This window comes from Archocentrus centrarchus, chromosome 1 (assembly GCF_007364275.1).
Source record: "Archocentrus centrarchus isolate MPI-CPG fArcCen1 chromosome 1, fArcCen1, whole genome shotgun sequence".
NCBI classification, from domain to species: domain Eukaryota; kingdom Metazoa; phylum Chordata; class Actinopteri; order Cichliformes; family Cichlidae; genus Archocentrus; species Archocentrus centrarchus.
The window spans coordinates 9,799,642-9,814,452 of NC_044346.1; the positions used below are offsets into that span (position 1 = coordinate 9,799,642).

General features: G+C 38.5%; 1 protein-coding gene across 1 annotated transcript in view; it reads right to left on the bottom strand.

Annotated features, from left to right (window-relative positions):
* mad1l1 (mitotic arrest deficient 1 like 1) overlaps window positions 1-13,888 on the bottom strand; it is an 88,234-nt gene extending 74,346 nt beyond the window's left edge. Inside the window, exons 1-9 of the mRNA XM_030735816.1 lie at window positions 13,758-13,888; window positions 13,146-13,290; window positions 12,911-13,051; window positions 12,634-12,813; window positions 12,405-12,529; window positions 12,207-12,288; window positions 11,265-11,395; window positions 8,703-8,817; window positions 7,808-7,869 (exon numbers count right to left, since the gene is read on the bottom strand). Of these exons, the coding sequence (XP_030591676.1) occupies window positions 7,808-7,869; window positions 8,703-8,817; window positions 11,265-11,395; window positions 12,207-12,288; window positions 12,405-12,529; window positions 12,634-12,813; window positions 12,911-13,051; window positions 13,146-13,289 (980 nt within the window). The 5' untranslated portion in view covers window position 13,290; window positions 13,758-13,888. The remainder of the gene's footprint in view (window positions 1-7,807; window positions 7,870-8,702; window positions 8,818-11,264; window positions 11,396-12,206; window positions 12,289-12,404; window positions 12,530-12,633; window positions 12,814-12,910; window positions 13,052-13,145; window positions 13,291-13,757) is intronic.
* Window positions 13,889-14,811: the final 923 nt, after the last annotated feature.

Sequence of the window (14,811 nt, forward strand, 5' to 3'; positions counted from 1 at the left end):
GTATGAGTCTAACTGAACCATGCCCCGGCCCACCTCCTAAAAATAGGCCAGGCCTTGATATGCTTAACTGCAACAGTCACCGTAGTTAAACAAATTGGACTTTGGGGGTCAAATGTGCTTTGGCAGAGTACGGATTCCCTACTGTGAGTACACACCAACTTTAAGGCTGGCAGACAAGGGTATGAGGATTTATTACAAACAGCATGCCCCCATCAAAAAAACCCCCAAACAGACAAATATAAAATGTACATAAAAAAAGGGGACAATGATTAGCAAATCATTCAGACCCTGTATTTAGACAAATGTAGATGTAATTGAAAACAGTAGAAGACTACTTGTTATATATTTATTTACACACACACACACACACACGCACACAAACTTTCTTCTGCCTTTTCAATTCAGTGTCACAGTGCGGCTGGAGCCTATCCCAGCTGTTGTGGGGCAAGACACATTGTACACCCTGGCCATGTTGCCACTCTGTCACAGGGCTAACAAAGAGAGACAGACAACCATTCACAACTGCAGTCAATTTAGAACCACCAATTAACCTAACACGCATGTCTCTGGACAGGGAGAACATGCACGTTCCACACAGGAAGGCCCCAGCTGGCCAAGACCTTTTTGCTGTGAGACAACAGTGCTGACCACCACACCATTGTGCCACAAATATATACATATACACTCATTTCAAATTTGATGTGAGCAACACATTTCATAAGTGCTGGAACAGGAACAAAAGAATGGAAAAAGTTGAGTATTTGCTGAATTATACTGAATTATTATTCGGTACCATTATTGGACACAGGAGAGCATTACAGAAGAGCTGTTGAGATGGTTCTGTGGACCCGAAAGTGGAAAAATTATCATTACTTTTGTACTCTGTGAACCAAACACATCTCCCCCTGGACACCCCCCCCCCCCCCCCCCAAAAAAAAAAAAACAAAAAACAAAAAAAAAAGTGGTTAGCCATCCTTTGCAACCTACTTATGCTCGGGAAAAAATACTGTCAGTTTTTTTAGTCACTGCAACTCAGACCTAGATAAGCAGGGGGTGGGGGGGGTGGATGGATGGATCTTCTGACAGCCATTGTCAGTCAACAGCTTGTCACTGGATACCCAAATGCTAGTTAAGACTCTCTTAACTAACTGCTTAAAAAAAGGATCCAGAAGCACTGGCACCTTCCTTGGCTCATTTACCATGCTCTGAATCTGATGCCTTCAGGCCAAAGAGGAGATACGCTATCTTCCTTGTTATCAACACACAATTCAAAAGCAAGTGTCCATGATGGAATGCACTATTATACATGGCATGCGTAACTATCTCATCTGAAGGAACCATTAATGCTGAACAGATTTTCAGTGTAACCCCTCCAGACTGTCTAGCTTACTGCATATAAAATATGCACTGACTGACCTTCTGACTGGGAGGGGGAAGGTGGGGGGTGGGGCAGAATTAAGTACGTAGGTTGCACCCACAAAAAAAACTTTCAAATCTTTGCCAATGCCAAACAGCTTATTCTGCTATTCACTCTTTTTTGCGCTTCTGGTACCCCAGGTGCTGACAGTCAGACTTGTCACCATTGGAGCCAATCTCAACGCAGAGAGAGATATCAAGATGAGATTCTGCAACCAGTGGCACTCCCATTTCTCCACAGTCTGGGACTGAACTCTATCCTCCAAGATGACAGTGCTCGCCCCCACAGAGTGAGTTTATCAGAGTTTACCTTCAGACTTTGGGAGTGGAGAGGATGGAGTGGCCTGTCTGCAGTCCTGACGTCAACCTCATTAAACACTTCTGGGATCAGCTTGGGCTGCTGTTCATGTCAGAGTGATCAACACAACCACACTGGCTGATCCCAGTTGAAGAACGGGATGCCATCATCCCATAGCAGTGCTCAACCAACCTGGTGACCAGCATGAGGAGGAGGTGCCAGGCTGTTGTGGCTGTGTATGGTTCTTCCACATGCTACAGAGGCCCCTGTTTGTTAAATGAATAAAGTGTTAAATTGACAACATGTTGTGTTTCTTCAGAATCCATTCATCCAATCCAATAAACAATAGCAGAACAAGCTGTTTGAAATTGGCAGTGAAGAGCTGGGAAGTTTTTCATAGGTGCAACCAACACACTCAACCTGTGATGCTCAACCCACAAATGCATTTTCCTTACAAATGTGGGACCATTAAGGGGAAATAAACATGCTTTCCAATGGTATAAGTGTCATTGGCGAGAAGCACTGTTACAACAAAGAAATAACTAAACACAAATGATCTTACTTTTCATAATTTATACACACACACACACACACACACACACACACACACAAAACACACGCATCATCCACCACAAAAGTTTCAATAATCCATTTCAAGTCTTTTTTTTTCTTTTTTTTTTTAAATTGGTACATTATTGGTGTTGTGATATTCTGTATTTAATTTTTGAGGTCTTTATGTAGTTGCGAAAAATATTTGTCATCATATTTTTACTATTTATTGATTCATGTTATTTCTAGGATATGTTAACAATTACCTCTTTTGACTTGCAGATATAGTTAATGTAATTTGTTATTTGCGATTATCTTAATATGCATACGAATATGTGTTAAGTGTTATAATATGTGTGAATACATGGACATGGTCTTTGCCCCTGATGAAGGACAGTCGGACTGAAACGTGATTTAATAACTGTATTATCGGTGAGCAAGACAGTGTGCGGGAGTTACATTCAACTGTTTTGTGGAACTTTTTCTCCGATACACTTGTTGCTCATTCAGGAGAGCAAAGATTTTGAACTACAAGCAACAAATTTCACCATCTAGAGAATGGCTTTTTCATTAAAAGCCATGTATCATTCAGCATACAATGCCAAACCACATTCTGCATGGATTCCAGTAGCCTGACTGTGAAGTAAAAGAGCCAACCAGCCTTTCACTTTACTGTATTACAAAATTCAAAAAATAAACATGAATAAAAATAAGCATCTGCCTTTCAACACTTCAGAAATTGGTGTCTTATGTTCATGCTTACAAAGTGCAGTTAAAAGAAGGGATTATGTGGCGCAGCAGTAAACATGCCCCCTCCCACCTGTTTGGAACCATATTGCTGGCATTACATTCAAAACTGCTGCATGCTGTTTTTATTTACATTTTGCACAGAATTTCTCTTTTCTAGGAAAGTGGGTTGAACCTCTTGCACTTATCTTGGCGTGACTTGAGGTCACACCAAGATAAGTGCAAGTGGTATGGAAATATACTCATGACTAAAATATGAGTTTGTGAATTATGCCATGGAATGGCCTTGGTATCCCGAGAAGGTAATTCAACATTGCCCTAAGCACAGAGGGACGAGCGTTCTACTGAGTTCATACAAGGAGCTATTTTTCTGTCTTCTGCCTTATTTGTTTGTTTTCTTTTGTGGATCATGAGCCAGTCATCTTGGATGATGTTTCAAATAACAAGATGGTTGTACAGTATTGGGTGAAAAGTTGTGAACAACTACGAGGTGTAACAAAATGCACTAGAGAGTCAGTATAGAGAGTCTTGCTTAGAATTCTCACTTAAATGAATTAGGAAACATGACTAATAGTTGAATTTAACCTAAAGCAGGGGTATCAAACATAACCATAGTGCCAAATAGTCCAATCTGTCCCACTGGATGGGTGTAATGTGCAAAAACCAGAGAGGAGTTTATAATGTTTGTGGCTGTGAAAAAAATCCAAAGGTTTTGGTTCAGCACATCCCAGCTGTTAACCACTCTCAATATTTGTGTTTATGAGAAATGTTCATTTCATCCAAGGCAGAGATCTAAATCACCGTCAGTTTTACAGCCTTCTCACTGACAAAGATATTTCCTGTGCTAATGATAATGTTGTACACGGTTTTCAAAGTAAGTTGATACAAATTATAGTTTGGAAATTACAAGTCATTTTGCAAGAGTGCAAAGAGTGCCAAGCCCATTTCAGAGAAATTTAATCAATTGGTGCACAGGATGCTATCACCATGCTAATTCTAACTGTCTCTTAACTGACTCAGGTGGAAACAATTGGCAGTCGATGAACTTGTCTCTCTCTCAGACAAGTGGTTCTATGTGATTATAAGGTCCTGTCTGAAATGGACTTGTATACATTTTTATCTAAACCATCTGTGAGCCAGAGTATAGGCCTCCTACTTAGCATTTGATACTTACATTGTAAAATGCTGGGGGGGAAAAAAAATTAAAAAAAAAAAAAAAAACTATCTCCCTTCACAAGCCGCAGAACAAGTCCGGCAGTAGCAACAATCACACTGCAGTTTCTCCAGAATATATTCTAGTTATCTAGTCATCTCATATTCTACTTATCAAAGCTGTTGACAATATTCTTATTGGTTTCATTTAGTTATGGAACTAATATGTAGAGAAAATAAAGATGCCACAATTTCTGAACACTGAGCAGCATGCCAACAAAACTTTTTAATTAATGTATCATGGGAATAGGAGGGCCAAAGGAAAGTTTTAATCCATAGTGAACATCACCAAGTTTGTATGGCCTTCACTGTGGCATCAAGATTCAGCATACACACAAACACTAGCACAAAGTAGTTAATACAATTTAATACACCATCTATCACACAAAACTATTCTCTGGCTTGAAGGGGGGGGGGGCTTTCAGGAAAACCTTTCAGTAGAATTTAATCATTCAGCTGTCCTTGAATGACAAGACCAGAATTACTTAGAATTAGTTCCTTGACCAACCAACCAGTCAACTTGCACCAATTCAGTATCCAAGCAAATATGGAAAAAGATCACAATTCCCTGTGGAAAATTCACTTGGTTTAAATGTCATTACTCGAATCATCCATCTTCTTCCGCTTGTCCAATTCAGGGTGGCAAGGGGGCTGGAGCCTATCCCAGCTGCCATAGGGTGAAAGGCAGGGTACAACCAAGTCTTCAACTTTGAACACCAAATTCTAATCACTTCATCCTTCAATCCAAGTGAAACTTGGCGCCAAATCTAGAAATCCAAGAGACATCATGTAGAGAATGGGACGGACAAATCCAGAACACAATGCCCCCAGAGCCACAGCTGGCGCCAGCGTGGAAGCATAAAAATATTTTCATTTTCTATTTCTTTCAATTTTATTTTCAATTGTCATCCCCAGTGGCGCACACATAACCAAGCACAATGTTATCATCTCACATAACGGAAGGAAAGAAAATAAATTGCAGCAACCAGCCAGCTGCTGGCAAAGGGTTGTGTCTACCTTACCAGACAGCCACATTTATTGTTCTTTAGGAGTTTTCTCTTCTCCTTTAAAGGCTTTTTCCTGGTAAAAAAGCAACATTGCTGGTAAGAAATCAAAACTCGAGGTGGCAGAGAAAGTCTGTGAGTACAGTGCAATACTTTTGTTCCTTATTTACAACTGCTCAACTACATATTCTTTTCACCACTAATGATCACCCAGAAATATCTCATGACAGAAAACATTTTTTCATATAAACCAATGAAAAAATATAAAGTACATTTACTTCAAGCAACGTAAGATAACGCAGCAGCCAAACATATAGAAAATCAACAATACAAATCCAAATTTGTATGCCAAAACACAGCAGCCCTTATGAGCCATTTCATATTTCACTAGAAGGGCACTCAGTAGAGCGCATACCTCCCCCACCCCAAATTTTCTCTGTGTCGATACCACGCTGCAATAGATACCACCCAATGCTGTCATACTCCATCATAAGTTACCAGATCACAAAGACTAGAAATTGATTTTACTGACTTGTAAAAATTGTAAAACATGATTTTATATTGTTATTTAAAAAATGAGCTCCACATGAACAGATGATGGCATATACAGTCTGGATATATTTTATTCAGTTTATGTACCCTAATAGCATCCTCTAAAAAAAAGAAAAGAAAGACAAACATTTTCAGAGACATGAATTATTTATGCGTTTGTGATTTTTTGTGAAGTGTTTGCACTACTGTGAGCATTTCAATTTAAATTAGAAAAAGACAATGAATTATCAACAGTAACTGTTTATAACTGAGTACCAATTTTTATCGCGATAGATGGAAAATTCACTGAGATATGACTAATAACATTTTTTGAATAATAAGATATGGTTGTTTTGTTTTTTTAATATTTCATCACTTTGACCTTGAAAATGAATTCATACGTTCTCTGGCCCCTAAGGAATAGTTCCACAAAGTTTAATTAATTTAGGTTCAAATCCTCACAAAGTTAGATGCAAATATGTGAATATTGTCTGTATCTCAAAATAGGAAAAGAATCCTTTTAAAAAATTCCTGGATCCTGATTCATGATCCAGATTCCGGATCACCACCAAAATTTAAACAATGGTTCCTTGTACCACCCCTAACAACTCTAGACATTCTCACTGGAATTCGTTCATAATTTTCCGAGTTATCCTGCAGACAGACAGATGGAAAACATTACCTCTATGACAGAACTCGAAGTACCCTAAACAAGCCGCTTCGACTTGATGTCAACATTAATTCAGGCACTGTTACATTACTGACTGCCCTGAGATATCATCATTATTCTGTCACTGCACTCTCATCAATTCTCCTCTCTTCTGAAACCTCCTGATCATTTTTAACCACAAAAAGAGTATGACATATATCCAATTCACTTCCACTTCCTCTGTGATTCTTAAACTTCTTCATAAAAACTTTGACAATTATATACCTGACAAGATTCCATGCAGTAAAATGCAGAAATAATGACTGTTTAATAGCCTACAAGGCAATCACAATATCCCACTTATGCACAAATCCACATCAATAGTAATTTTCGCACAGCACTGATGCACCGAGTGCAATAAAGGTGAACTAATTGCTGAATGAAACACACTTACTTCCATCTGTCTCTACATCACACACACTGTGACAAGAAAATAAGATCTTGACCACCTTGACATTTTATTCGGACATTCATTAAAGCCCAGAAACAGCTTTAAAGGGTTTCTAAATGCGATGTAATTTTAAATCAATATGAGCTCAACATATACATGCGACATTAATATTTTTGTGCTTTTAAATCTGCTTCACGCATTAAGTCAATAACATAGAAATCTAAACGTACCTTTATACAGTGGATTTTAAGAAAAAGAAATTATGGGAAGCCCAAGCACATTATTAGCATTCCAATCCTATCAGCCTCTCAGCTTTAAAGAAATCCAAATTTTGCAACTATCACGTACCATAACACATTACATATGACTAAAATTAAGCCTTACAGAAGGATTGTTTTCACTTAATTTTGTACTTTATTAGATGACAGTTTCTACTTTTTTCTTTTCGCCCCCAGGGAAAACTGTAACACACTATTTTTTTTTTTTTTTTTTTTTTAAACACACCCTCAAACACACACAGTCGCACATTTCATTAAACACTCTGTTTACCTCACAGTCAGCGTTAATCACAAAAAGAAAGAAAAACATGGTGTGCACGTGTGCGTGCATGCATGCATGCAATCGGCAGGTCTGCAATGTTTATAATCTGTCAGATCAGCTTCACTGCTCACGAGGAAACATGCAATCATTCTCTCATTACCAGCTCTGAGTGAATGCATTGAGACTCACTCGGTGCACTCACAAGTAGGTGCCGAACAGACATCTATACACACACTGGTGGAATCAAGCCACAATGATGATGCATATTTGCATGGAGTGGCCACAGCTCCACCTAGTGGCACTTTATACATGATCACATAGGGAAAGAAAAAAAAAAAAGAAAGAAAGAAAGAAATACACAAATGTTTTCTTTGTCATAAATACATATACACTTTGAAACAATGTCTGACCTTATGTTGAGTCCAGTAGATTGACCAAGGTTCTCCCAGGCATGGAGCTTCTCAGTGAGCCGCTAAATTTTAATGACACAAAAGCATTTGTCAGTATAGACAAACTTAATCCTGGTATTATACTAGCAGTCAACTGCAGAGAAAAAAAACCCTACACATATACAGTTTGAAGCCTTGCAAATATGAAATCTTTGCAACAAACAACGAAATCACTACAGTACATTATTTGTTTCTTATATTATAACCTCCGCCAAGGTGGTTATGTTTTTGGTAGCGTTTGCGTGCCATTCTGTCTGTTAACGCGACAGCTCAAAAGGTTTTGAATGAATTCTGATAAAACTTTGTAGGGGTGTACAGTAGGGTCGTGTTAATGATCCATTAAAATTTGGCTTACATCCATCAAGGTCTTCAGTGTCAACTTAATGATTTATTGGTCGCAAATTGACAAAAGCCTTATAACTTAGAAACTATGATTTTTATAAGTGTGGTGTGTATTGTCAACATATAGAAAGTACTGTATGAATATTTAAAATATCAGGTCACATCTGACCTCTGACCTCTCCTTCAAGGTCAATAGATTAATCTGAAGGTCAAAGTGATGATAAAGCTATAGAGCTATTTAAAAGTATGTTTCTTACTGCCATTGTTTGTATTGACTGCTCTACAAACTTAAAAGTACATTTTTAAAGAATATACAGAGACATTAATCTAATTTCTCTGTATATGTTAATCTAAATTAATCTAAATATCCAATCATTTTGTCTAATTAGATCTTCATTTACTATAAAAATTCTCGGAATATCTATATTTCATGTTTATAGTTATTATGTCTTTATGCAAATATTAAAATGCTACTATAATAAAATACACAACTCACAAATGCCCACACTTTTACCTCCTTTTCCAGTTCCATATTGACCAGCTCTTCTTTGGTTTTCTCCATCCTCTCCAGCTTCCTCCGCAGTCCCTCCACCTCCTCTTTCAACAGGCTGCAATTTTCTCTGCTCTCCCTGGACAGCGCAAAGACAGTAAAAAACACAAAAACAAAAAAAAAAAAACACTAAAGACTAAATTAAACTTGGAGCTCAGTGTCTGACGCAAGAACGGTACTTTCAATCCCTGGCTACAATCACACTCAGATGCAATTTTAAAACCTGTTTTCAAGTACATTGAAATTTCAGTGACTGAGGACATAAAAAAAAGAACAGATACTATGAATTATTAGATTTAAGTAGTAAAATAAGTAACAGGTTAAAATGTGGTGCATGAATTCTGTCATGCTAAAAGCCCAGAATACATGTAGCTTCAATGTAAAATGTGCACATGTAACAATGTACCAACTGTGCACGCAGCATGCCAGCGTTGCTGCTGCTTGTTTTTTTAAGTTCTCATTGTTTTTGTCACACTTGTTAGATTACAGTGACTTTTCTGTGGACTCTGCTTGGGAAACTTCTGATATGTTTTAACCATGTTATTTTCCTCTTCAATCAACGACACAACTTTTGCCTAGCTCACATTGTTTACACCAGGGAGCTGATTACGCTGACACAAGCCGGTAGAAATTGGGGGAAAAAAAATGCAAAATGAGGAGGAAAGAAATGATAAGGAAGAAGAGCGAGCAAGACAATAGAAACTGATGAGATATAAAAAAAAAATAAATCTTCCTTCTGTTGTCAATGTGAAACAAGATTCTCCCCAAGAGGACTGCCCTACCAGAGGAGACCAGACAATGGACTTGCCTTAGAACAGGGGTCTCAACCTCCTGGCCCGTGGGCCACTTCTGCCCCCGGCCCCGCCCCCTAATTCAGACTTGCAAACTGATGCCAAAAATATACTACAGTTTGGCCCTTTAAGTTACTTTTATTGACATTTCGCTTTCCGCTCTGAGGGGAAAGTGAAATCTAAAATACTGTGTTTGCATAATTATAAATAGTTAGAAACTTGGCGCCCCTTGCTAACCAGAAATATTCAGTAACTATAAATTACTCAAGGATTCCTTACTGTCATCTGCATCATATTTACATGCAGTGCAATAAAATTTCTGTCCTCAGGTCCCAGTGTTGCCCTTGAATATTTGGACACTTTTTCAAGCACATTAAAGAAGAATAAATATAAAGTAACAATAATATAAATACTTCATACTTACTGAGTACTTATATACATAAGTACTCAGTAAGTATGAATAACTACTTATTCATATTTCATTATTTCACACCAGCTGACTGTTGGCCCTGAGATGTTATGCAGGAATTCTCAGCAGACAGCAGCACCGTGCCCTCTGTTACCCTCTCTGTGACAGAAAGTTGTAAACAAGCAAGGTGGAAAGTAAAACATGTAACAGTCCCCCTAACCAGTGTGGCTCTACAGTATTTTATTTTACTTTATTTACTTTATTATTTTTTACAAGTCATGTCAGACTGATCTTAATGTGATGATCCATCCCATTATGCATGTCCCTTCCTTGCTCAGAGTGCTCAGAGGTTCCCTGAAAGCAGAAGCGCATTACTTTTGTCTTTTTGCTTAACTTTCTTACTTCCTCTCACGCACTCACTGCACTACTGATCGAGCCATTCCACTTTTTAGTAAAGTTAATCCAACTTTTATTTTAAAAACTGATTATTTTGCTTTGTGCCACTTCGAGGCACTTACACATACAAGCACTCAACCAGAGCAATCCATAACCATATTCTGCACAGGTTTACCTACAAGGACAAAAAGCTGCGAAACATTTGCTGCACTTTGCAAACTAATCTGACATTGTGTGTGCGCACGTGTGTACGTGTGTGTACTGCAAAGTGTCATTAAATTTCAGCAGCATTTAAAATACGACTTGATTAATGAAGAATGTGAGTGTCTGAGTACTTGTAGACTGGTGAGTCTCTATTTTTCCTCCCATTTAATCGACTTATAAATAATGTAAGGAACATCCCTAGTTACAGTTATGGTATCTCCAGCTAAATTCTTAATCTGTTATCGTGCGAAAGTATCCTGAGTTTCACACATTAAACTGATGTTTCTGTAATAACACAATGATGCCAACAATGGAGTATGTGTAAGTGGGTAAACACACCAACTACTGCATTTCTGCACTCAGTCTGACAAGCTGTCAGGCTGTTACTTGACAAATGGAAGTAGTGTAATCCCACTTAATCTTTCAAAGTGCTTGTATGCGTACTACTGCTTGATAGCATCCAAACTATGTAGTACAGACAGAATCAACCTAAACATATAGCATATGGTTTTAAAGGCAATACTAGCAGAGTCACAGGGAAAGGAATGATTGTGGTAATAAAAAAATTAAATGTTAAGAGGTTTAACTCAGCATTTTCTAGAATTATTATGGTGCATGTGTAAACATGCATGTGTGAAAATGTGGCTTGAAAAGTCCCACCCATACAGTGTAAAGAGAAATGCTTAAGTTTATAGGTATTTCAAAGACTTCAAAAACGTATTTAACCTGAGATAGGCATTATCGTCTCTGAGGCGCTTCAGCTCCTTTTCCAGATCTGGAACTTTGGCCACCTCTGATTTTACAGTCTTCACAATGGCAATGTCCTGCTCCTGGAATGCAAGGCGCCTTTCCAACTCCTGCCAAAATAGAAAGTAAGAAATTCACCACTGATGGCTATTTGATGGCTATGACAATGATTTTAGTACAATATACAAATATCCTTTCAGATTAAGATTAATTACACAGTTAAATACACAATACACAGTTCAGAATGGTGGTGCTGTCATGGTGTGGGGATATTTTCTCAATCCAACAGAGCACCTTTGGGATGTGGTGGAGTGGGAGATTCACATCGTGGATGAGCAGCTGACCAATCTGCAGCACCTGTGTGATGCTATCACATCAATATGAACCAAAATCTCTGAGGAATGTTTCCAGCACCTTGTTGAATCTATGCCATGAAGAATTAAGACAATTCTGAAGGCAAAATGCTCTCCAACCTGGTAATAGCAAGGTGTACCTAATAAAGTGTCTGACAAGTGTATGTTATAAGGGGAAAAATGCATTTGAACTCATATGATACAATTTGAAGGAGAAAACTAGTTCGAATAAGAAAGCTGACATGTCAAAAACTTGAACTGCTATACTGCCCATGACCTTCCATTAGTTATACATCTAAATCTTTATTTAATCATATTTGAAGTGGGAGGTTTACATGCAACTCGGAGTGAACTGCATAATACTGTGTGTATACACAACGTCCTCACACCTCACTGTCTGCATCAGTGCAAGTATTTTTGTAGAAGCTGATATTTTTAACTATGTCAACTAGTGCCTCTCCATGAATTGTGGACACGGAACTGTTATGACCTACAGACAAATCGGTACCACATGCAAACTCTGAAGTGAGATCAAAGAGAAGCCAAAAGTAGTGTCAACGTAACGTACCTTAATCTTGATTATGTGCTCGGAGCATGAGGACTGTGCAGCTTGGACACTTTGGCAAAGCTGAGAGACTTCTTGATACTTCCTGATCATAATACCAATCAGAGAAAAGTGGGCGGTCAGCATTTATCTTAGGCAGTACAGCTCAATATTTATTAGCATGAAACACAGCAAAGTGTGTGTGTGTGTGTGTGTGTGTACCTGCGTTGTAAATCTAGCTGTTCCTGTAACTCCTGGTTTTCGAGTGTTTGAGCAGAAATTTTTGAGTCTTGGTTTTGAATCTGCTGCTTGAGCTCTCTGATCTCATCCTTCAAAGAACTGATGGTCTGCAAACAGATAAGAGAGGTAATCCAACATCAGGTAAGAGACGTGACCGGAGTAGCTAAACAACTGTGTGAGTGTGTGTGCAAATCTGCGTATGTGTGTGTACCTGGTTAGCTGTATTAAGCTTATCATCTCGTTCTTCCAGTATCTTGTTTAGACCCTCCAGATTCTTACGGAGAGCACGATTTGCTTCCACTTGCTCTGACAGGTTCTTAGTCGCCTCTGTCTCTCTCTCCTCCAACTTTTTTATTCGCCCCAAAAGTTCCTGGTTCCGATCCACCTCATGCTGCAACATAAAAGGTTAAGCAACATCTGATGCTTAGTTCATGCAGGGATTAAAGGAGTCCTGAGGATTTATATTACATACGAATGCAAAATGATACCTCCAAGTCTCGTGCACTGTCTGAAGCTGCCTTTTCCAGTTCAAAACGAGCCCGTTTGTGACTCAGCTCCATCTGTTTCTTTTCCTGGTCCAACTGTAGGTAGCGATTCTTGGAGTGCACCCTCTCTGCTGCTTCCAAAAGCTAAGAGGAGGAAATGTTAGTAAGCGCAGAGGTTGAATGTTGATGCTATTTTTGCTCAGCCTTTTCCCTGTTGATGCAAACAGTTTGTGTATACCTCCATGCTGCGTTTGTATTGGCTCTGCAGGTTTCCACTCCCTGCTGAGTGCTCTGACAGCCGCTGAGGATGTTCAGGGCGGCTGATGAAGGAATTGAAGGACTTCAGGGTCGTTAAAACGGTGGTGTCATCTTCTAAATCCATCCTGAAAGATGCAGCACACAAACGAAAGGTTCAGAGGACCAATTTAACCTGTAGTGTGGCGATTCAAAGTTTAGCTGAGCGACTCTACGGCGCACCATGTTCATGCTTTATGACTTATGATAACTCGTCCCAAGTATTAACACATATATGCAGGCAAGCGTGTAACACTGACGTTAACTACACAAAGGAGCTAAAAAGTGCCATTAGCGTACTTGTTTATCTGCACAAATAAGAAAATAACTCAGTAGCTCAAGCAAAAGCTGTTTCCGTTAGTCGCTACATCAGGTAATTATTCTGGAAGGTATTCACTGGTTTGTTAAAAACAGTTTCTCTGCTTTATCAACCACAGAGAGCCACAGGCTAGACGAGAGTTCAGTTTAAAATGACTGTTTTTCTCTACAGGTATTCACTCTCCGCTACGCGTAAACAGCCATCAAATGGGTATCGCTTGTAAGAATACATCCTCACCTCAGTGTCGACTTGTTTTTCTCTCAAAGAGCGAGTTATTTGTAGATAAGATATCTCTGTCGCGCTAACGTGTTAGCCACTCGCTAAATACTACAAAAATCCCTCCCGTTCAGCTCGAAAGTGATGCACGTGGTATCGCGAGATTTGGAGACGTATCGCGAGCATCAGACGCAAACTCGCTTTTTTTGTAAAATTTACAAACAGGCAGTTATTGAATTATTAATATGTCCTAACGTAGAACAGATCGCACTAAGTTTGATTTGATTTGAAACTTTTAATTACTTTATTCTCAACATTTTGAACAGTTCTTTCCCTAGTATTTCAAAATGCGAACCTTAAAAAACCTTCTAATCTATATATTTTTAATGTGGCACTGATACTCTGTCGTAGAATACGGCATATAAGCAGAGTGAGTAAATGATAAAACTGGGATTCAAGGTTTTTTATTGTCATTCCACCACATGTGTTTACATGAAGTGAAACAAAATCTTGCTCTCAGGTCCCGGTGAAAGTCAATATATAAAAACAAGAAACATATTGACAGTATAACAAGAAGCATATTTACACTGTAGTATAAATACGAAAAAGTATATATTTATTTCTTATTTGTATCCTTATTAACATTATTAGAACGCTAATGTCAGGTGATTTTTACCCACACGATTGTACTCTCATGTTTTTCACAGCGTTGCTGCCGTCTGAGTTGGAATTCATATGGTCAAAAAAAAAAAATTAGTCAGCTGGTCATGCCATTTTTTGTTTATCTCTCCCACAGTTATTAGTGATGCAGAGAGACGGTGTCTTCATTAGACAAGGCTTACATTTCCCAGAAATGGGTGGATGGAATCACAAATTCCTCTTTCCATTATCATTATTATTTTAGTTTTTTTTTCATTAACAGTAACCTAACTTTTCTTTACCTAATACTTCGATTTTCCACTAATTAAAATTGTGGTACACAACTGGTGGGCAGTTTTGTGGCTCAGACACAGTGCTGCGTGTGTTACTGCAGGATTTTCCTCACCATACTTCTGTAAGACAATATTAAAGGAAA